General features: G+C 52.9%; 1 protein-coding gene across 2 annotated transcripts in view; it reads right to left on the bottom strand.

Moving 5' to 3' along the window:
- The window catches only part of ZEB1 (zinc finger E-box binding homeobox 1), a 98,450-nt gene extending 77,763 nt beyond the window's left edge, over positions 1-20,687 (bottom strand). Inside the window, exon 1 of one of the 2 annotated variants that reach the window (XM_066585632.1) lies at positions 20,610-20,687. In XM_066585632.1, the coding sequence (XP_066441729.1) occupies positions 20,610-20,667 (58 nt within the window). In that variant the 5' untranslated portion in view covers positions 20,668-20,687. Of the gene's footprint in view, positions 1-10,596; positions 10,640-20,609 lie in introns of those variants that run through there. The other variant, XM_066585633.1, reaches the window with a different exon arrangement.
- Positions 20,688-22,649: the final 1,962 nt, after the last annotated feature.

Here is a 22,649-nt window from a genome sequence, read left to right as displayed (position 1 = left end):
CCCAATACTTGCCCCAATGTCTGGCCAGATGCTTTTCGTAGCCGTTGGGTTGGGTGCACAGAGCGCTCCCACCCTGTCCCCGCTGCGCACATCCTAGCTGTGGTTTAGTTCCAGGAGGTTGTCAGGTCCTAGAAGTACAGAGAACGTAACCGAACACGAAGGAAATTAGAGAGCTGCATTTGTTTTTCTGAACATAAATGATCAGAACTTCCAGAACCAAGAAAGTCGGCATTACAGGAGGCCACGAGGATTTCCTCACAACCGAGGGCACTGCTCAGGTTTTGGCGTGGTTGCTTCTCATGGCGTCAGAGCGTTTACCTCAGCATGGGACTGTGGAACCTCCATTGACCCGAGGAGGAGCGCCGATCTTCTGGACCCACACCTCCACCTACTCGTGTTTCGTTACCAGCAGTGTAAGATTCCTTTGGGGCTCACGGTGCCCTCAACGTACGGCTGCAACCCTGGGCTATCCGTATGACTCCTCTTGCCAACCTATATACACACGTGGACTGCCAGAAATTACAGTCGTCATCTGCTCCATTTCATTTTATAGCTTGGTCCCATTTTTTGGCAGATGGGGCTCCTTGTAAATAAGGACTACTTCGTGTTATTTCCACACACAGGACAGTCTTCAATTGGGAGGGTACAAGGTCTCCTTGTGGAGAGTGCCAAGCAGGTGGAAGGAGACTGGCCAGCAATGCTCTCTGGGAAATCTGGTATGCAAATGAGAGATGATTCAATGCTTTTACAGCACCGCCTTCCAAGCTAGAAAATCCTGCCTTGGCTTATATCCTCAGCTGCAAGGCCAGTTAGGTGGTCGGATGTTGACTCAGGAGAAGCTGCCTTCCACTAGGGGGCGCTGTAGTGGCACACTTTGCCATCTCAGGTTGCATTCACAAGTGATGTTTTTGTTGTATTTTTAACAGCAATTGAAAACCAAATAAAAAAAACAAAAAACCCAAATGCACGTGTTCTTAAAAACCACATATTTAAGAAAATTGCATTGGATTTTTTTATATAGTTTTTCATTGCAGTTGACAACATAAATGCCCCCTGGTCTCCGGCAGACATAACTAGGCAAAGCTCCATTTGAGGAAAGTGGCGGAGGCCGTTGTAAACACTCGCAGACTGAGGTGCGGCGATAATTTGTGACTTTTTGTACATTACCATGTCGCATTGGCTATAATTATACAATTTCGCTCGGTCCAAAAATACGCAGCGTTTTCATGGACTGCGTTTGTATCTTGAGTCACACGAACAAACCTTCAGGCTGCAACGCGGACCAAAACACCGAAACCCCCAATGCATATTCATGGGATGTCAGCGCTACTGATTACGTGTCCATATAATAAACAATGTATCCAGCGCCGTCAGGAACACCGCAGGAAGTCCTCACCCTCCACACCGATTGTCCACAAAGGCCAGGACTTCCTCCGCACAAAAGGCCAGCGGCTCCCTGGTATAGAAGGTACAGAAAACTAAACCGTAAAAGTGCGATATTTGCTACAAAGAGCAGAAACCGGACAAGCAGGTAAAGATACAAGAAAAGGGTCTCTTCACAGAAATACTGCACCACCTCCCAAGGGTCACGTGATCCTAAATGAGGCTCTACTCACATCTACATCCCATCTCTGTTCAGAGCCTACGGCGCAGATCCGGCACGGAGTGGCATGCTCAAGCCAGTAGGGTCCGGCGCAGATCCGGCACGGAGTGGCATGCTCAAGCCAGTAGGGTCCGGCGCAGATCCGGCACGGAGTGGCATGCTCAAGCCAGTAGGGTCCGGCGCAGAACCGGCACGGAGTGGCATGCTCAAGCCAGTAGAGTCCGGCGCAGAGCCGGCACGGAGTGGCATGCTCAAGCCAGTAGGGTCCGGCGCAGATCCGGCACGGAGTGGCATGCTCAAGCCAGTAGGGTCCGGCGCAGATCCGGCACGGAGTGGCATGCTCAAGCCAGTAGGGTCCGGCGCAGATCCGGCACGGAGTGGCATGCTCAAGCCAGTAGGGTCCGGCGCAGATCCGGCACGGAGTGGCATGCTCAAGCCAGTAGAGTCCGGCGCAGATCCGGCACGGAGTGGCATGCTCAAGCCAGTAGGGTCCGGCGCAGATCCGGCACGGAGTGGCATGCTCAAGCCAGTAGGGTCCGGCGCAGATCCGGCACGGAGTGGCATGCTCAAGCCAGTAGGGTCCGGCGCAGATCCGGCACGGAGTGGCATGCTCAAGCCAGTAGGGTCCGGCGCAGATCCGGCACGGAGTGGCATGCTCAAGCCAGTAGGGTCCGGCGCAGATCCGGCACGGAGTGGCATGCTCAAGCCAGTAGGGTCCGGCGCAGATCCGGCACGGAGTGGCATGCTCAAGCCAGTAGGGTCCGGCGCAGATCCGGCACGGAGTGGCATGCTCAAGCCAGTAGGGTCCGGCGCAGATCCGGCACGGAGTGGCATGCTCAAGCCAGTAGGGTCCGGCGCAGATCCGGCACGGAGTGGCATGCTCAAGCCAGTAGGGTCCGGCGCAGATCCGGCACGGAGTGGCATGCTCAAGCCAGTAGGGTCCGGCGCAGATCCGGCACGGAGTGGCATGCTCAAGCCAGTAGGGTCCGGCGCAGATCCGGCACGGAGTGGCATGCTCAAGCCAGTAGAGTCCGGCGCAGATCCGGCACGGAGTGGCATGCTCAAGCCAGTAGAGTCCGGCGCAGATCCGGCACGGAGTGGCATGCTCAAGCCAGTAGAGTCCGGCGCAGATCCGGCACGGAGTGGCATGCTCAAGCCAGTAGGGTCCGGCGCAGATCCGGCACGGAGTGGCATGCTCAAGCCAGTAGGGTCCGGCGCAGATCCGGCACGGAGTGGCATGCTCAAGCCAGTAGAGTTCGGCGCAGATCCGGCACGGAGTGGCATGCTCAAGCCAGTAGAGTCCGGCGCAGATCCGGCACGGAGTGGCATGCTCAAGCCAGTAGAGTCCGGCGCAGATCCGGCACGGAGTGGCATGCTCAAGCCAGTAGGGTCCGGCGCAGATCCGGCACGGAGTGGCATGCTCAAGCCAGTAGGGTCCGGCGCAGATCCGGCACGGAGTGGCATGCTCAAGCCAGTAGGGTCCGGCGCAGATCCGGCACGGAGTGGCATGCTCAAGCCAGTAGGGTCCGGCGCAGATCCGGCACAGAGTGGCATGCTCAAGCCAGCAGGGTCCGTCCGGGGCAGATCCGGTATGGAGTGGCACGCTACAGCCAGCAAGGTTCGTCTGAGGGGTTGTCACACTGCAGAGGGATCAGCCATATTCTCATCTACACAAGCAAAGACTAGAAGCAATTGGATGAAACTGAAAGGGAGGAGACACAGATTAGATATTAGACAGTGAGGGCGATCAATGAGTGGAACCGGTTGCCACGGGTGGTGGGGAGTTCTCCTTCAATGGAAGTCTACAGAGGCCGGACAGACATCTGTCTGGAATGATTTAGTTAATCCTGCACTGAGCAGGGGGTTGGACCCGATGACCCTGGAGGTCCCGATGACCCTTTCAGCTCTACCAGTCTATGATTCCCTAGGATTCCATGAAGTACTTTGGATAACTGACGAGACTTTGTGAGCTGCGGTCCACAAAGCACGTCGCTGCATGCTCAATCAACGCCATTCACGACGACCACGTCACCGAGCTGAAGCACCACAAAGTCTGGCGCTCTTCAGGCAGGCGATGGCGCTGCAGTGTTCACGCTCACCTGCTCCCTGACAAAACGCCGACTCTTCAGAGTCACGTATAGTCTTGTATGTGAGAGCATGCGCAGAGGTCAGATTTTTGCCGGACGCCTGGAATTTAGCGGTAGGAACCAGAAAGCGGGCAAGTAAGGAAACAGAAAACAAAAAACAAAGTTTTCTCTACAGAACAGGAAGTGTCAGACTATTATTAGGCTTAGTGCTCAGTGTGCAGGGAGGGGAGGAGGTGGGCTGTAACTATTGTGAATGGTGGCTACTGTGTGATCTATATATAGGTGTCTCCGCTCAGTGTAATCCTGCCTGTACAAGGAGGGGAGGAGGTGAGCTGTGACTATTGTGAACGTTGGGTCCTGTGTTATCTATGTATAGGTGTCTCCTCGGTGTAATCCTGTCTGTACAGGGAGGGGAGGACTGTTGAGGTCTGCAGCAGATATTGACATATCAATGTCCTTCCGGGCAAGCAGTGGGGCGGCTGGAGAGCGCGGTGCCCGGCGCACACTGAGGACCGCGTTTCCCTTTGTGGAAAGTTTTAAGAAAGTAGGTGGAGCCAGAAGACGTCTCACAGGTAGCGGCACCCATGTAGAGACCGTGAATAGCGGGCGGCAGCGCTCTACACCCAGTCAGACACGTGGGCACAGCTCGGACTACAAGTACACAGCGAGGGAGGCTGCTGCAGCGCAGCTCATAGGGGGTCATGTGACCCCAGGATCTGGCGCTGCAGTCCTCTGCGGTCCCAGGAGGTCAGGTGACCGCTGCAGCGTCACCACTTGTTCTCCTGGCATCGGCGCCCACATCCGGAGGGCCGTGATGCCAGGAGTTCAGGAACGCGATGCCACAACAATCATCACTGGGACCACAGCGCTGGATCCCAGCGGCCGTGAAGAGTCAAGTACTGATCAGTTTATTATTTTAATAGAGGGGTCCTATTGAACTTTGCCTGTAATACGAAGCCTGGCCACTGCGGGGGAGACAGCACCACCTGCTTCCTGCAAAAACCAGCCAAGGACATGGCTTCCCTATGCAGTGAATGACTGGTGGTGGGGGTCTGCCCTGCGGTTCTACTGTGGGTGACCTGTCCTGTGGAACCCCTTACAGGGCTAGTAGGGGGTCGTTGTACTCCATTACAAACGCTGCCGCTGTACCTTGGGCAGCATTCCCGTTAACATGGCGGAGCTGTAAGATCACAAGGAGCAGGAGGTTCTCCTCTGGAAGCTCTTGCAGGAGTCTGGATGGAGGATCTGCGTCTCCGCACCCCACCTACACGCTGGCGCAGCGGGGAATGTCATGCATGAGTCATCCCTGATTGTGTTTGCAGCTGCCACCTCTAACGCCGACCATATGTGGGGAGCAGGTAGAGCCGCCTGCCCAGGGTATACGGTTACAGGCGCGCAGGGTCAAAGTGGCGAGCATGACACGACCCCCGCCGGCCAGGGGGAGAGGTGGTCACACCGCACTGTTGCATCACGGACTTCCATGCAGTTTAGGAGGGGTGTCGCGCCCCCCTTCCTTCTCCCCATGCCTCCCCTCTCCCCCTGCCCGTGTGAAGAAGCCTTAACTGTGAGATTTGGAGACAAAGTGAGACCCTGCGCAGAAGCGGAGGACTAGCTCTCCGGCTGGGGTGACTCGCAGGGCTTCTGGAAGCTATTCATGGCAAGCCGCGGGTCACACTAACCAGGTGGGTACAGGAACAGAGTGCGCCCCATCGTCTGACATTCTCTGAGCCCGTCATCTCCCAGCCAATCACAGGGGTTGCTGGCAACTCTTGCGTGGCCGATGAAGTCCTTGGATGTGAGCGTGACCCACCAATGAATGACCCATGGCCGCCAGCCCACCTCTCCCAGGCTCTGGTACCGCAGGACACGAGCGCATGATTTTAAGCCTGTCAAAGAGTCCTGGAAAACCCCTTGTATGAAATGCATTGGTTACCCAGACAGCGCCATACGGACCAGTGTGGCCACATCCGGTACTGCAGTGTCCCACTACGTAATCTTATTGGACACTCGCTTGAGCGCCGTCAATACATCACGTCATCCAGATTACACAATACTAAGAAAACAGCCAAAACCCCCTCCAGTGCGCCTCATCCAGCAGCCCACTCAGATAAAGACTACTTGGAAGAGTCTACAACAACTAGGAGGTCAGCAAACTCACTGTAGAGATCCCAAACTCCCTGGTCCCTTGGCATCCCAATTGACAGAGTAGAACTTTGGGCCCACACTCCTTCCCGATGAGACCCATTAAAGAGGTTGTTCCAGACAGCTCCATCCATTCTGCAGTGGCCAAGCTTGGTACTGCAGCTTGAGTCTTATTGAAGTGAATTCCTATCCCCCCGGCCACTGCACAAAGTACATAGCCGTCTACTTCCTGCAGCTAGACTGCTAGAAGTGGGAAACCGTGGCACCAATCAGGTTTTTAGCTGCAGTCCATTCGCTCTACCCAAGTGCAGAGCACTGTGAGCCACCAGACAGCCCCTGGCCCAAGTCTAGCTGGTGCCCCATGATCAGTGGTGGCGGGGTGTATGGGCACCCTTATGACCATTCAAAGGTATTCTGCAGCGCCTCACTCGGTCTATTGCTGGCATCATGGCCATTCCCACCATTTAAGAGAAATACGCCAAATCCCCACTAGTAGCAGCATGCCGGAGAGCGCTGCTCCGCAGCCACGCACTTCTCCCCACTCCCCAGGACTTTTTATAACCGTTCAGAAGCAAAAATCGCCGGTAAGCAAGTTGTCGGTCCAGCAGCGGGGCAGCGAGCGTCTCCTTACAAGACCCCCCTTCCCAGCGGCGGCTGAATAGGCTTTTCTCCTGCCGGCAGTGAATAGCGCTCGCCGCTCACAATGACATTCTACGAGGTACAACGAACAAACTCTATAGGTGCCGGCGGCCGTTGTGGAGCCTCCACCTCATCGCAGGAGTCCAACCCCAAATGGAGGCAAAATAGTTTTTTCCTTCCAAAGCCAACGGATGAGCCTGCGTGGGATGGGAAATAACACGGCGCCGCTCTAGAGGACACTACAGACCTGGCAGTCTTATCATAGAGACGCTGGAGCCCATGACAACCCTTCTGGATTAGAGGTTCTAGTTTCCTGCCAGGAGTTATAAAATGGGGAGAAAAAGGAAAAAAAAGTTGGTGCTTGTGGTCAGAAGGCCGAAGGCCCCATAATAACCCGAATAGTCAGAGCAGATGGCCGGCAGTGTTGTCATAGGGAACACAGAAGCCCGCCGCTACAGACTATTTTACCAGGAGAACAAGGAGGTTAGTTATTTTGCGATCTAATGCGCCTTTAAATGAGAATCGCCCCCAGTTCCCCCGTCTGTAGAGCAGACCGCGGCCGGCATGTTGGCAGCGCTGATATCACGGCGTCGGATCCGCAGATTTAGAGGTCAGTCACGTAACTTCTTTGCATTTAGCTTTAATTACATCAAATTAAATCCGGCGTCTCGTTCCACGAAGTCTTCGCACGGGCGGCTGACAGGTCACCTGCTGGAATCTGCATCCATTCCATCTTTGGCGTCATTGGCGAGAAGAGTACAAAAATAGGTGGTGAAATTGGCGAAAATCTGTCTGTGCACCGTGTCTAGAGGGACCGGAGGGGCTCATCCATCACACGCCAGGACCACATTCACCGGTCACTGCCGAGGCCGGCGATTGGCTGCAGCACTAAAGCGTAAGTATAGCCCGCCGCTGCAGGAAGAGGATACCGCTGCACGGCCTGACAGGTAATCTCTGGGTTGGACGCACCCCCATAAACCAAGTCATGGTCCAGTTTGCCGAGGGGACACCTTTTTATCCCAGGTGTTTGTGGGTGAAAACCCAAGTCTCCGGAGCAGCGTGCACCAACAGAAGTCTACGGGGAGAGCACAGCAGTCTGAGGTGGGGCACGTTCCCCACTACTACACGCTGTGCGCCAATGCTCTTGGATGAAGCAGCGCCGGAGACAGCAGGACCGGCCGCCCACAACGCCAATAAGGATGTCACCAGGCTACAAAAGGGGCATCTCTACTAAAGACTTCTCAACTGCTCATCCCCCTGCCCTTCCAAGAATGGCGCACCAGAATTGCCCCGTGTGAATAGAGAAGCGAACACCTCTGGATGGCAGGTAGGTATCCGTCATGGGAACCATCCAACCGTACGCTCTAACTGTATACTGACAGTTTCATTATACATCTCACAATCCATGCCGCAGGGCGGGCGAGGGCAAAGAGCGGGCATTTCTTCTCATCAGCGGTGTCACGAGGAGAATAACGCGCCCTGCAAACGTAGTTTTTGTTATGGAGTTTCCCGGTGATTTTCCGTAGGCGTCCCTGAGGGCGCGTTCACACCCGCTGACTCGCGGTGCATCTGCAGAAGATTTCATCCCTTCTGTTTAAGAACAACTGAAATGTGGCGCAGGTCCACGAAAATCAAAAAAAAACAAAAAAAAAAACAAAAAAAAAAAAACACAGCTACAGGTAAACCTCAAGGGAGGAAAAACAAAAAAAGGAAAACGTTAAAAAATAAATAAATAAAAAAAATACATGAAGTTTGTGGGGTTTTTTGTTTGTTTGTTTTTTACATTTACCCACTCAAAAAAAGCACCAGACTGGGAAAAAAAAAAAGCCCGCGGCCGGCTTATCCGGAATATGACAGTTTGCGACAGTTTTACATGCTTTGCACCACTCGTACTTTCCAACATGTCTGAAGAACGAGGTCTAAATTGTGCCAAGTTGGGACAAACGGCTCCAGAATCTTGGCGCAATTCTTGGGGCTCGCCCACCTCGGATGTGCTGTAAAAGTCAGAAAGCTGTCAAGCCGCAGCGAAGGCATCCTAAGGCGAGCTCGGGGAGGACAGACATTACCGTTTCTTGGCCCGGCGCCCCTCTAGTGCGGCTGTACGAAGCGGTCGGGATTACAGAAACAGTCCAGTGGCTGTAACTATGCGGCTTTAGTGGCCGCCATGGAAGTTAACGGGCATACGCCGTTTTCGTACTTCTGTGGTTTCCATCCTCCTGGCAGAGCGGTATTCCCACTGCAGTCACATTTGAAAGAAACAGGAAGAAAGACCCTTTAATCCGGCATCAATAAAGCCAAAAGGAGCCCATCGCCAGATTTCTAGTACAGGAATTTCCCAACTTCTCATCTAGTTTTCTTCTGGTCGCGTGAAATTCTGCTTTATATTTTCTGGTCCCGGATTATCAATTGTCAGATTACCCCCTTTAGTGGCACGCCCAGAAAATCTCCGGGGCTTGCTGCACTGACCATGCAGTTAAACCCCGGAAGATTTCCGTGGACAGCTCTAGTGCTGAAATGCTGGCCAGGACACAGTTATTGTGCCGCTGTACATGTTTGACACTTCGAATTACCTCAGGAAAATCTGCGGGGCTTGCTGCACTGATATGGTAATAATAGACCTGCCATTGAAGGGGTTAAAGGAAATGACTAAGTCAGCCCATTGCATAGATGTGGGCCAAGCGTTCTGCCCAACTGTACGAACTAAAGCCATTCACACCGGCGCACGAAGAAACCGGCCGGTGGCGATCGCCTTCCAATAGAGAGCTGCCGTAACAATGTACTCCCGAAGCGAGAGGGACACGACGGGCTGATAAAGAGACGGGAGGACCCAGATGTCACGCCACCAACAAGGCCGAGGCCACAACTGCACTTAAATCCCAACAGACCAAAGAGGGAGAAGACCAAAAAAAACCCCAAACTTGTGGTTTGAGGGTCTTGATTGCCAAGACGACGACTAAACCTCCAGAGGCAGCGGCGGTTCTATCACGCAGAGAACTTGGATCTCGGCTCTGATAGGTTTAGCGGGAGAGATGAATAGTGGCGGCAGCCGGCGGTGCAGAAGCACAAGGAAGGTCCCACAACCCACAGAAGAACTGCCAATCGTGCATCGCTGGAAGAGGTGGCCGTAGAGCCGCCAGATCATAACCATCACAAAGAGGGCGGCCAACCTACGGGACCATCCCGCCAAATACAGCGCCGACTGCTACAGCCACACAATGCAGGTATACCGTACACAGTACTGGGGCGGGCGTATAACTGACCGCATCTGCTCCACCAACCCCATACACGTACCAGAGCACATAGGGAACCACGGACCACCACCTACATGGCCCCCCAAGGTGGGCCATTCTAATGCCACGATGTGCGCTGCTCTGCCATGCCACAACACATCCCGTTTAGTGACTATGTGGCAAGTTCACAAGGGTGTCGGGAATTCTGCTTTTCTGGACACCTACACCACGGACCCCGCGCCTCACATGACCGAGCCCCGTACTTCACACGACCGCCCCCCACCCTCTCCCCCTAAAGTTCTAGGAATTAATTTAGGCATAAATATTGGTTTGCCAGATACAAACGTCACTGACAGAGTCTCTGATGCAGACGTGAAGTGCCTAGAAGACCCCGCGCACATTACACAACAGCAGGCCAAGTCGCCCAACTTACTAGTTGCAGAACAGTGGAAACTGGGGCAAGAAGGACCCGGCCGGTAAAATTTCAGCACTCAATTGAAAACACACGAACGCTCGGCTGTGGTGAATGTGAACGCACAATCAGAAGTCGCACAATAACTGCCAGATGAAAAACTGTTCTGCCGACGGCTACAAGAGGCACACAGGCTTGTGCGAGCTTCATCATTTCATCACGCGTGAAGTGGCTGCTACTAGGGGTCTCCCTTCCAGCTTCGCTGCAATCCACTGTCTGTCATTAGGTACAGAGCTTCTGTAGAATTAAAGACACGGACGTTTCTATAGTAATGGGGAGAAGCTATCTTCACAGGCTGACAGATCTGCAGACACTGTGATAACCATCTCCGCAGTGTCTGCCTCATTTGGGGGAGGGTAGACTATATATAACACACACACACACACACACACACACACACACTATTAGATTATGTTTACTCACCATTTGGCCTGAAGCATCCTGGGAGACCAGAGGGACAGGCATTCACATACCTTCCCTGCTGATTGGACCATAGGAAGTAACATAACATAATAACTGTGTGTAAGGTTGGGAAAACGAAAAATCAACATGATGTAGAAGCCGATTTTTCCTCATTTTGGGGTAGGGGTGTATTCCTTCCCAACTCCAATTTGGCAGTCAGAATAATCACTGGATCAACAACCCTTCTAAAGTAATCATCAAGTAAGGGCAAGGAAGTCAGGACAGGGAACTACTGGCAGAATGCTAGGCTTGCTACATACACCGTCCATGATGGTGGATTGCAAACAGCAAAGCAACAGAAAAATGGGGGAAGACCTGAAAAATCAGAACTTACAGAAATGAAAGTGGGTGCATAAAGCAGCAGAGGAAGACGAGGAGGACCTGGGGGATTGTAGGAAGGAAAATTAGACTGCAAGCTCTGCTGGAGCAGAATGATGTTATATGGCACTATGATAAGTAACGGGAATGCGGACCATTCTGCCACTTTTCACCCCAAGAAGTCTTCTATTATTTGTCGCTGCACATTTCAATAGAGATTCACGGCAGATTTCTTCTAAGCGTTGTGAGGAGTCCCATGTGGCTTCCAGGGAGACAATCACCCCGTGGGGGGAGGGGGTGGGGGAACACGACCCGCATCTTCAGACTCCTGCCGGGAGGAAGAAAAACTCTAAATGAAGACTTGAGAGCCAAGAAGGGTTTCTTCTTTTCAGCTGGTGAGTCCGCGGTTCACACAGAATTCACAACTTTCCTGACAGCGCAGGAAACTGCGAGGACCTTCAGCCGCTCTGCGCTGGGTTAACTGTTCACCAGCAAGATCTGACGGGATCCCAGAGCTTCAGGGGCCGCAGGGAAAGTAGTAACAAAGTAACAAGAAGGGAATCAACAGGCAACAAAGAGTTAGACGACAAGATGGCAAGTCCTACCGAAGGCGGACAAAGATTTCCTGTCGTGGAGACTAAAAGACGAGTCAAGTTGGGATCTGCCATTCAGGAGTCTGGGAAAGCCATGTCCCACCCGGCGGCTACCGTGAAGCTCCTGGCATCCCATCCCCCAGCCCACGCTCTATAGGTTAATGCGGCTAGCACTAGATCAGTCGCCAGCTCCCCAGGATTACGGCCGCCATCAGGAAACGCTCTTTCCTCTCCCGCTTCGATTAGGAAACGATGACATCGCACCAAACAGGATCTGACAACATAAGAAAACAGTCCGTGAGAAGACGGCCGGTCAGACACCGGAGCCGTGGGCCAAGGAGTGATGGGGAAGACGACTCCGGAAAACAAAGTCCTCGCTACATTCTTAAGGACCAGTCCAGGTTTGGGGGATCATCCGCGCGGTGCGTTTGTTTCACCGAGGCTGGTTGCATCAAAGCTCTGGTTTACGGTTAAGTAGAAAGACGTTGCGCCGGCGCGGTTGGGTCCACGGTTCGTTCAGTGAGGTTCAGTTTGATCCCTTGATTTTGGTGGATCAACGTATTTGAACTTGGAGTAGCAGACGAATACCAAGATGGCGGCCGACGGCACGATGGGCGCTTCCTGGGTGGTGAAATTAGACATGTTTTGCAAATTTTAGATCTCACGCCAAGTTCAACGGCGACCCACCCTAAACCTCACGGGGGTTAACAAGGACACCCTGCAGTTAGGGAGGACGACAGCGTAAAGCGGACACCTTAGAAGGGCGGTCCGGATTATAGGTAGTATTGGGTGAAAACCCTCCCGTAAGCATTAACATCACCAATCAGCATAGACCCCTCCGCTGTCCCATGACGGCCCTCGGACCCCCGATGTGTCAGAATACTTTTACATGGGCAACTTTTGTGCATTGCGAGATACACAGAAATGGCGCAGGAAGAGAACACATTGCCCTTAATAGATGCATTTACAGTGGCGACTTTTCTCGCAGCGCTGCAAGTAGTGATAGGAGAGAAGAACTACATCATGTCCCATTTTTGGGCGACTGTTTAACAAATCGCCCCTTCTTACCTACGGTGGAGGTGAAGGGGGGGGTGCATGACGGCTGTGTGATTTTCATGGAGGCTAAAATCTCAGCCGCAGCGCTGATCCTATTTTCTTGCAAAATGCATCGCACTCACATAGAAATGGCGGGTCTGCAAGCGTGATCCATATTGGAGGGCGGTGGCTCAGTGGGTAGGGCCGTGTCTGCAGCGGCTCAGTGGGTAGGGCCGTGTCTGCAGCGGCTCAGTGGGTAGGGCCGTGTCTGCAGCGGCTCAGTGGGTAGGGCCGTGTCTGCAGCGGCTCAGTGGGTAGGGCCGTGTCTGCAGCGGCTCAGTGGGTAGGGCCGTGTCTGCAGCGGCTCAGTGGGTAGGGCCGTGTCTGCAGCGGCTCAGTGGGTAGGGCCGTGTCTGCAGCGGCAGGGTCCTGGGTTCACATCCCACCAAGTACAACATCTGCATGGAGTTTGCTTCCTCTGGCTCCTCCCACACACTAATAGGTAAATGAGGGGTCCGGGGGTCTCCAGACCAGAGCACGAGCCCGGAGGTCTGCCATCAAGCCAGGACACTTCCAGGGTCGGGACGTAGACAGTGCGGTTCCGAGGACAGGCGCACAGCAGTAGGACGGCACATTTACCTCCCCCACAAGTCCAGAGACCCCCAGACAGGTTAGCGGCCGTCCACGACTAGCACTAATCTTTGGACTGAAGGCCTCATCTGCAGCCCCCAGAGGCCCCCCCCCACAGCCCAGCACAATGGCTCGGCAGCAGACACGGCGAGCGCTGGGACCGCCGGCGCAGCAGATGGCTCTCCAGACCGCGATGAGATCAGAATTCACAATAGTGTAATGAGTTTAGCTGAAGGATGACTTGACAGGATGCATCATGGAGCCGCGCGCCTGGAAACACCTTCCTCCGACAGCGTGCATCGGAGTACGGCACGTCGCCTCTTCACAAGGGGCCCAGAAACCACACTGCTGGGGCCAATTATTACAGGGTTAAAAAAACATGGCTGCTGTCTCCCAAACAGCGCCCCCCCCTTGTACGTGGGTTGTATCTGGTATTGCATCTCAGTACCATTTCACTTCAATAGAGCTGAGCTGCAATACCAGATACAACCCACGTACAAGGGGGGCGCTGTGCTTGGAAGAGAGCAGTCATGTTTTTTTTAACCGTGGACATCCCCCCGCAATGCGAGCAGAAGGAACTACATGACGGTAAAGCTCCAACCTTACAGAAGCAGGCATTGGTCCTCTATGAGGTCCGTGCGCTGGGACCCCCGATTGGCTGCCGTGCTCTTTGCAGACCACCTTTTGCATCCCATTAGCCTCTCCGCTGCAGCTGTTGTGGAACTACAACTTCCAGCAACAACCTGCAAAGGAGCATCAGGAAGGGTGCGGCCCACGTACGCATCATAACCGCGACGGAGAACCGGGAAGAATCAGCCCTTCTGGCGACAGTTCGGGCAGGTCCTCCATCGGGTTATGGTGCGGACATTCTGCATTGTGTGGGAAGGTACCTTAAAAGCAGTTTATCAGCCCTAAACTCAGATAGGCCACCAGTAATAGTCCAGTGGGGTCAGCGCCAATCAGCTGGTCACCAGATGCCTGCAGACAGCGCCGCTCCCCCTGCAGTGGCCAGGCTTGGTATTACAGCCGAAGTTCCCATTGATGTGAATGTAATACCTGTAATTGACTTGCCCCTTATATGGGGGCGCCGAGTTATAAAAGGACTAGGGGGGCTGATGGAGACTATAAGAGCACCGTAATCGGGTAACGAGGTTCCTGCAACTTCCATAGAAAGTAACAAAACCGCACGGAAACGCAAATTTCTTTCCTCGGACAGCCAGTCCACAAATAAGATAAAGGGGGGGGGGGGGGGAATCCCTCGTGAGTGAAATCAATGGCGCCGTTTACACCCCGTATCAGTCAGGCGCCCTGAAGGCTTCACTCACAGAGGCGGTATAATCCCGCAAATCTTGTGCGTTGTGAGAAAAACGGAGGCGATTATTTACAATGGGGTCTATTTAAACGAGCGAAGCTGCGAGATGGAAAATAAAGAAATAAATTTAAAAAATCCCGTTTTATTTTTTGGGCGACTTCACTCGTTCGCGATCAGATCCTCATGCGATTTTTATATTTTCTACTTGAACATGAGGTTTTCACGCGCACGGAAGACGTCACCTCTGTGCGTGCGACAGAAATAACGCTACAGAACTGCTGATCCATCCGTAGTGACAAATAAGCGCTTGTTCCACGAACGCCAGAGGCGGAGTCTACAGGAGTCACCTGAGTAGAAATTAGTAACAGCAATGGAGACTTCAGAGAACAACCGGAAGAAGAGGTGCGCAGCAGCTGTGCCTTATATACAGAAATACACAAAGTCCTTCGACCACGGAGGCGCGGCGCCAGCAAAAAAGAATTGCATTTTGTACGTTTCTACGAGTCCTGGAACCGTCCCCGACCTGTGAAAGAGTCAACAAGCTGCGATATTCTGGGCGACAACCAACATGGTGACCGTTACATTGTCTGGCGAGATCTTGGGGTGCTGCATGGGCGCAGCATCAGTTTAGAACGCGCATCGCCGCACATTTATGACATCGCACGCTTCAGGGACACAAGAAGATTGCAGCAGATTGAGAGAAAAAAAAAAAAAACACATCGCACTTGTATGCGAGTCACATGACACGCGAGCGCGGCACTTTATAGGACATAGCGGGCGTGTCCTCGCGAGAAATCAGCCAATAAGAGGGCATGCAGCGATTTGGCAATATTGCTGCGAGAGAAAGATCGCTCACGTGGACAAACATATCGAACGCTCCTAGTGTGCGCAGGTTCCGTCCGTATCGCTATCGGGTGCCCCTTTATTCATACGCCGTCGCGGCGCCAAAATTTGTAAAACGGACAGCGCCGGAGGAGGATGGAGTCTGCTCCATTTTCTCTTCCGCGACGACTCGCCACCATAACATCTCATGGGCTGCGCTGTCCGTGGAAGACGTCCGAAAATAAGCGCATCTGAATGGGCCCCTCAGGTGTTCACAGCCGCAGTGAAGGGGCCCCAGCACAACAATGACCCCTTACAAAGTGACCGGGGCTCGGCCAGTGCTGCGGGGGTCCGCAGTGCCGCCATTTTTTTTTTACCGTTTCCTAACAAAGTTCAGCAAATACACATGTAACGGTCTTGATGTTTTTTGCGCAGCGACCTGAATGCGCGAGTTTTGCACCAACACAGGACACCTGACTACACCCATGTGAATGAGCCCCTATACCGCAGACCACGAGGAGCACCGACGCGCCAATTTACTAAACCAGATTACTTGACAGTAACAAACATAAGAAAGAGAGACCCCACCCAGATACGCGATTCGCGGGACGTGTAGGGATTCGCGTTCCATCAGCGCTGATGCGGATTTTATGTATTTATAGTGTGCAGTGAACTTCGGGCCGTTCGGCGCTCGCATTTCTACGGTTACCCATCGCGTTTCTCAGTCGGAGGGCCGAATGACCAATTCAGTTCTGCTACATCTGTGTACACCTGCCCGCATTGTGAACGCACCGACTAGTCAGCAACTTTATTTATATGGCGCCAACATATTCCGCAGCGCCTTACTAATGACTCAGACCTCTTTGGCGCGGTTCACGGTGATGTCATCTGGTCTCACGCGATCCTCAGCCGTCATTCTACAAACGCAATGACTAATCGGCTCATTTTTAGTCGCCTAACGAACTGCAGGTAAAACTACGGCGCTCTTTAAAGCCGCCGCTGCAGAAGTGTGCCAGCAGCCAACTCGGCTCTGCTACACCTGGTCCATGAAGCGAGCCCCTCTGTCCCCGCCAGCCGGCACCTTGGAAAAAGTCGAGGTCGGCCTCACCTCACCCACCGAAAGGAGAGAAAATAGCAAGTCATTCTGGGAGCGCCCCTCCCCCGCTATCACCACAGACCTTTAATAGCATTTGTCCTGACTGTTACTGGCCGGAGCGGACAGATAATACGCCGCCGCGCTCCTCGCGCATCTCCGCACACCACAAAAGGGCTTAAAAGCTTATCCGAATTCTGTTCCCTGCGAGGAAGGGAGACGGAGCTTTACGATACGAGGAATAAAAACGCTACGGCTAATGCAGCTTCATAATACATGAGCGATTGCATTACTGCGACGCCCAACGCGTCCGACGCCGGCGCCGAGCGCGCTCAATTAGTTTACAGGCTGTCAACTTCCATTACCTAGCGGCAGCCCCTCCCCCTCCGATGCACCTTGCTGCAGAGCGCCCCCGCCCCAATAATCCCCACGCAAAGAAGCAGAAGACTAAAAACTGAAACAAAGTAACAACATTTTATTGCAGGTAAATGGCGCAAAACTGGCGCGGTGAGCGAGGGGTTAAAGGAGGAGCGACAATGCGTGGAATAGCAAGACCATCTACATACGAGCCGGTGACGTCAGCGCCTCCGGGGAGAAAAATACCTGCAATTGGATTAGTGTCTACGCTCCTGCCAGCGCACCTCCGCGGCGGGCGGGCGGGGCGGCGCCGAGCCACCGCGCAATATGCCAGCGGCTTGTAAAAAAAACGCATTAAAACAGAAGGTAGGAAAGAACCCATGCAGGTAAATCAATGCCAATGAACCGTCGCGGCTGTTATTACGCCTCTACCTGCAGGAGTAGTTGGCGCGGCGAGATGCCCTCGCAGGTAAACACGCCGGCACCTGCCCATCTCCAGCATCAGCATCCACAGGGCTGCGAGGGGTTAAGGAGCCGCATCACTGCGGAACACCCCAACCTGATACAATCCAGGAAGTCCCCTGCAGACCTCGCTACAAAGTATCACTGGAGTCACAACACATACCCCCCCCCCCCCCCCCCCCATTCAAGGAATCTAGTTTAACCCCTTCCAATCCGCTGGCCATCAGAGGTGCGCTGGAACTACTAACGGGCGCGAGATGGAAAGGTTTCCCTTATATAGGCTGCAGATGGCGTGTAAAGGGGCCCCCCTCCCGCACGCAGACGCCGCCCCCCAGAGACGGGCAGGTACCTCTGGAGGAGGAGGAGAGAGATGACCAGAGGAGAGAAGGAAAAAATAACTTTCTGGAGGCCACACCCAATGTTATCACCGGCACCCCACCCGCCCGCCCGCTGGAAACCCCCCACCGGCACCCCCAAACCCATCAGTCACCAAAAAGAGGAATGGAAACCGAGCAGGAAAATTACCTTCAAAGTGGGCGGAAATCTCATCAAATCCGCTGCCCTATTAACCCCTTGTGGGGCGGCTCTGCAGCGCCAGCTCTGCCCTGAGCTCAGTGACAGCTTGTCTACAGCACAAAGGGGTTAAGCCAATGGGTGGAGGGGGGCGGCACGCAGGGTGGGGGAGGCGAGGACCCCCCCTCATTTAGGCCACCATTTAAGGTCAGAGTGGCAAGCGGTGGATATGGGGGCTGCCAGCCTATGGGAGGGGGGGGCTGACGCACTTCTCAGTCATTTCCTGCTGCATGTCAATCAAATAAAATGACACTGCAGTAAATGAGCTGCTGCAGAACATCTTTGCCAGAAATATTAATCCATCTCAAATCACTGACTCCTTAGCAGGGCCACTCCACCCAAAGTGAGAGTCAATATAGCCACTTCAGGAGAAAGTATTTACACCCCTCCCAGTAACCAGTTGCGAGACCCCCAGAAAAGTCTACAAGCCGGGAAGAAAGCAGCAAGCTGTTCCTTTATCAACATTTAAAGAGGTTCTGCAGCAGCCAGGTGGCACTTTCAGCCCACAAGAACTCCTGAATTGATTTGTTATTAGCCTCTGCCATGTCTGAGGTTTATACAGCAGTATATATGTACCTGGCACCTATAAACGATGCAGGCTCATAGTATATAGGCGTATACAGAATCTACTAGAGGTATATACCTGTCACCTATAGCTGCAGCAGACTGATCGTATACAGTAGTGGTATATATGGTATCTAGGACATAATACACTATATATACCTGTCACCTACAGGCTGATATATAGTATACAGTGTATACAGTATATATTACAGGTATATATAGTATGTAGAAGAGCTATACACAGTATATAATAGTGGTGTACACACACACACACACACACACACACACACACGTCAGCAGCAGGCTGATATATAGTACACAGTGGTATCTAGTGCACAATACACAGTATATACCTGTCACCTATAGATACAGCAGACTGATATATAGTATATAGGTATATCGTGAATAACCCCTGTACATACCAGTCACATATAGATGCAGCAGGCTGCTACCATGTAATATTTGCACCTATATACTGTGTATGTCGTATTACAGGTATATAGTACATAATAGAGGTATACACAGCACATACCTGTCACCTATAGCTATAGGAGACTGATATATTATATAGGTATACAGTACACAGTATATACCTGTCACCTCCAGGCCCCTGCAGCAGATTGATAGTATAAAGTATATATGGTATCTGTTTTACTGTATATACCTGTCACCTATAGATACAGCCGGCTGATATATAGGTATATATAGTATCTAGTACACCATATATACACACACATGTCACCTCCAGCCCCCACCTACTGGTATACAGTATATACCTGTCACCTATAGATACAGCCGGCTGAATTATATTATATAGGTATATAGTATCTAGTTCACAGTATATATCTGTCACCTATAGGCGGGACCAACTGATATACAGTATACACTGCAGCCCCTGTATATACATGTCACCTATAGATACAGCAGGCTAATATATATTGCACAGTATATACCTGTCACCTATAGCCACATCCGGCTGATAGTACTCACTATATACCTGTCACCTATAGCCACAGCCGACTAATAGTACACGCTATATACCTGTCACCTATAGCTACAGCCAGCTGACAGTAAGATATATATATATATATATATATTAGTATCCAGTACCTGTCACCTATAGATACAGCCAGTTAATAGGACACAGTATATACCTGTCACCTGTAGATACAGCCAGCTAAAAAGTACACATTATATACCTGTCACCTATAGTCCCAGCCCGCTTATAGTACACACGGTATATACCTGTCACCTATAGCCACATCCAGCTAACAGTACACAGTATATACCTGTCACCTATATACAGCCAGCTAGTAGGACACAGTATATACCTGTCACCTATAGATTCGGCCAGCTAAAAGTGCGCACTATATACCTGTCACCTATAGACACATCCGGCTAACAGTATACAGTATATACCTGTCACCTATACATATAACCGGCTGACAGTATATATGGTATCCAATACCTCTCACCTATAGCCACAGACGGCTAATAGTACAGTGTATACCTGTCACCTATAGAGACAGCCAGCTAATAGTACACAGTATATACCTGTCGCCTATAGCCCCAGCCGGCTAATAATACACAGTATACACCTGTCACCTATAGATACAGCCAGCTGACAGTATATATATGGTATCCAGTACCTGTCATCTACAACCACAGCCAGCTAATAGTACATAGTATATACCTGTCACCTATAGATACAACCGGCTAATAGTACACACTATATACCTGTTACCTATAGATACAGTCGGCTGACGGTATATACTATCCAGTACCTGTCACCTACAGCCACAATTAGCTAACAGTGCACAGAATATACCTGTCACCTATAGATACAGCTAGCTAAAAGTACACAGTATATACCTGTCCCCCTATAGATACTGCCAGCTAAAAGCACACGGTATATACCTGTCACCTATAGATACAGCCAGCTAGAAGTACACGGTATATACCTGTCACCTATAGCCCCAGCCGGCTAATACCACACGGTATATACCTGTCACCTATAGCCCTAGTCTGCTGACCGTATATATGGCATCCAGTACCTGTCACCTACAGCCCCAGCCGGCCCGTCTATAGGGGTCTCCAGCACAGCCCGCAGCCCCCGCGGAGGGCAGAGAAGTTGCCGGCCGCCCCTCCGCCGCCCTCGGGCCGCTACTTGGAGGGATGGAGGAAGTTGCGGCTGACATAACGGTCCGCGGCTCACCGTTATTCCGCCGGGGGTTCGCCTGCTTCCTCCGCTTACACCTGGGGCCATCCGCCATGATCCTCTCGTTCTTGTGTCTCAGCGCCGGAGTCACCTCCTCCCGCCTCCTCCGCCTCCGCCCTCCCCCCGGCCAGCTCCGCACCTGGTTTACGACACTGCTCGTTTACGACATCACCTCGGCCCCCCGGTGCTGCTGGAGGCCCGGGGGTACCGCAAGGCCCAGCGCCGCTCTGCTGGGACTTGGCGTGGCAGGCGGACGGCGCGCTCCTCGCTGCCAGCTGAGATCGCGCCAATGAGATCTGTGCGATCTGATCGGTCGCATCTGTGGGAATGATATCCAAGCCGCGGATAGACTGGCATGGACAACCGAGGAGATGCAGGGAGGAAGGAGGCAGTCAGGAAGGATGCAGGCAGGGAGGAAGGAGGCAGTCAGGAAGGATGCAGACAGGGAGGAAAGATGCAAGCAGGAAGGATGCAGGCAGTGAGGATTCAAGCAAAGAGGAAGGAGGCAGCCAGGAAGCATGCAAGCAGGGAGGAAGGATGCAAGCAAGAAGGATGCAGGCAGGGAGGAACGATGCAAGCAAGAAGGATGCAGGCAGGGAGGAAAGAGGCAGTCAGGAAGGATGCAAGCAAGCAGTCAGGAAGGAAGATGCAAGCAAGCAGGGAGGAAGGATGCAGACAGGGAGGAAAGATGCAAGCAGGAAGGATGCAGGCATGGAGGATTCAAGCAAAGAGGAAGGAGGCAGCCAGGAAGCATGCAAGCAGGGAGGAAGGATGCAAGCAAGAAGGATGCAGGCAGGGAGGAACGATGCAGGCAGGGAGGAACGATGCAAGCAAGAAGGATGCAGGCAGGGAGGAAGGAGGCAGTCAGGAACGATGCAAGCAAGAAGGATGCAGGCAGGGAGGAAGGAGGCAGTCAGGAAGGATGCAGGCAGGGAGGAAAGAGGCAGTCAGGAAGGATGCAGGCAGGGAGGAAAGAGGCAGTCAGGAAGGATGCAAGCAAGCAGGGAGGAAGGATGCAAGCAAAGAGGAAGGGGGCAGCCAGGAAGTGTGCAAGCAGGGAGGAAGGATGCAAGCAAGAAGGATGCAGGCAGGCAGGAAGGAGGCAGTCAGGAAGGGAAGAAGGGTGCAAACAAGGAAGGATGCAGGCAGGGAGGAAAGAAGGAGGCAGTCAGAAAGGATGCAAGCAGGGAAGAAGAATGCAAGGAAGGAAGGATGCAGGCAGGGAGGAACGATGCAGGCAGGGAGGAACGATGCAAGCAAGAAGGATGCAGGGAGGAAGGAGGCAGTCAGGAAGGATGCAGGCAGGGAGGAAAGAGGCAGTCAGGAAGGATGCAAGCAAGCAGTCAGGAAGGAAGATGCAAGCAAGCAGGGAGGAAGGATGCAGACAGGGAGGAAAGATGCAAGCAGGAAGGATGCAGGCAGGGAGGAAGGAGGCAGTCAGGAAGGATGTAGGCAGGGAGGAAAGATGCAAGCAGGAAGGATGCAGGCAGTCAGGATTCAAGCAAAGAGGAAGGGGGCAGCCAGGAAGTGTGCAAGCAGGGAGGAAGGATGCAAGCAAGAAGGATGCAGGCAGGCAGGAAGGAGGCAGTCAGGAAGGGAAGAAGGGTGCAAACAAGGAAGGATGCAGGCAGGGAGGAAAGAAGGAGGCAGTCAGAAAGGATGCAAGCAGGGAAGAAGAATGCAAGGAAGGAAGGATGCAGGCAGGGAGGAAAGATGCAGGCAGGAAGGATTCAAGCAGAGAGGAAGGATGCAGTCAAGAAGCATGCAAGCAGGGAGGAAGGAGGCAGTCAAGAAGCATGCAGACAGGGAGATAGGAAGGAGGCAGTTAGGAAGGATGCAAGCAAGGAAGGAAGAATGCAAGCAAGAAGCATGCAGGGAGGAAGGAGGCAGGGAGGGAGGATGCAAGCATTAAAGATGCAGGCAGGAAGGAAGGATGCAAGCAGGAAAGATGCAGGGAGGAGGCAGGTAGGATGCAGGCAGGTAGGATGCGAGCAAGGAAGGAGGCAAGCAGGAAGGATGCAAGCAGGAAAGATGCAG

This window comes from Eleutherodactylus coqui, chromosome 12, assembly GCF_035609145.1.
Source record: "Eleutherodactylus coqui strain aEleCoq1 chromosome 12, aEleCoq1.hap1, whole genome shotgun sequence".
Taxonomy (NCBI): Eukaryota; Metazoa; Chordata; class Amphibia; order Anura; family Eleutherodactylidae; genus Eleutherodactylus; species Eleutherodactylus coqui.
Note: the sequence above shows the minus strand (reverse complement) of the source record. Positions and strands in the feature narration are given on the sequence as shown.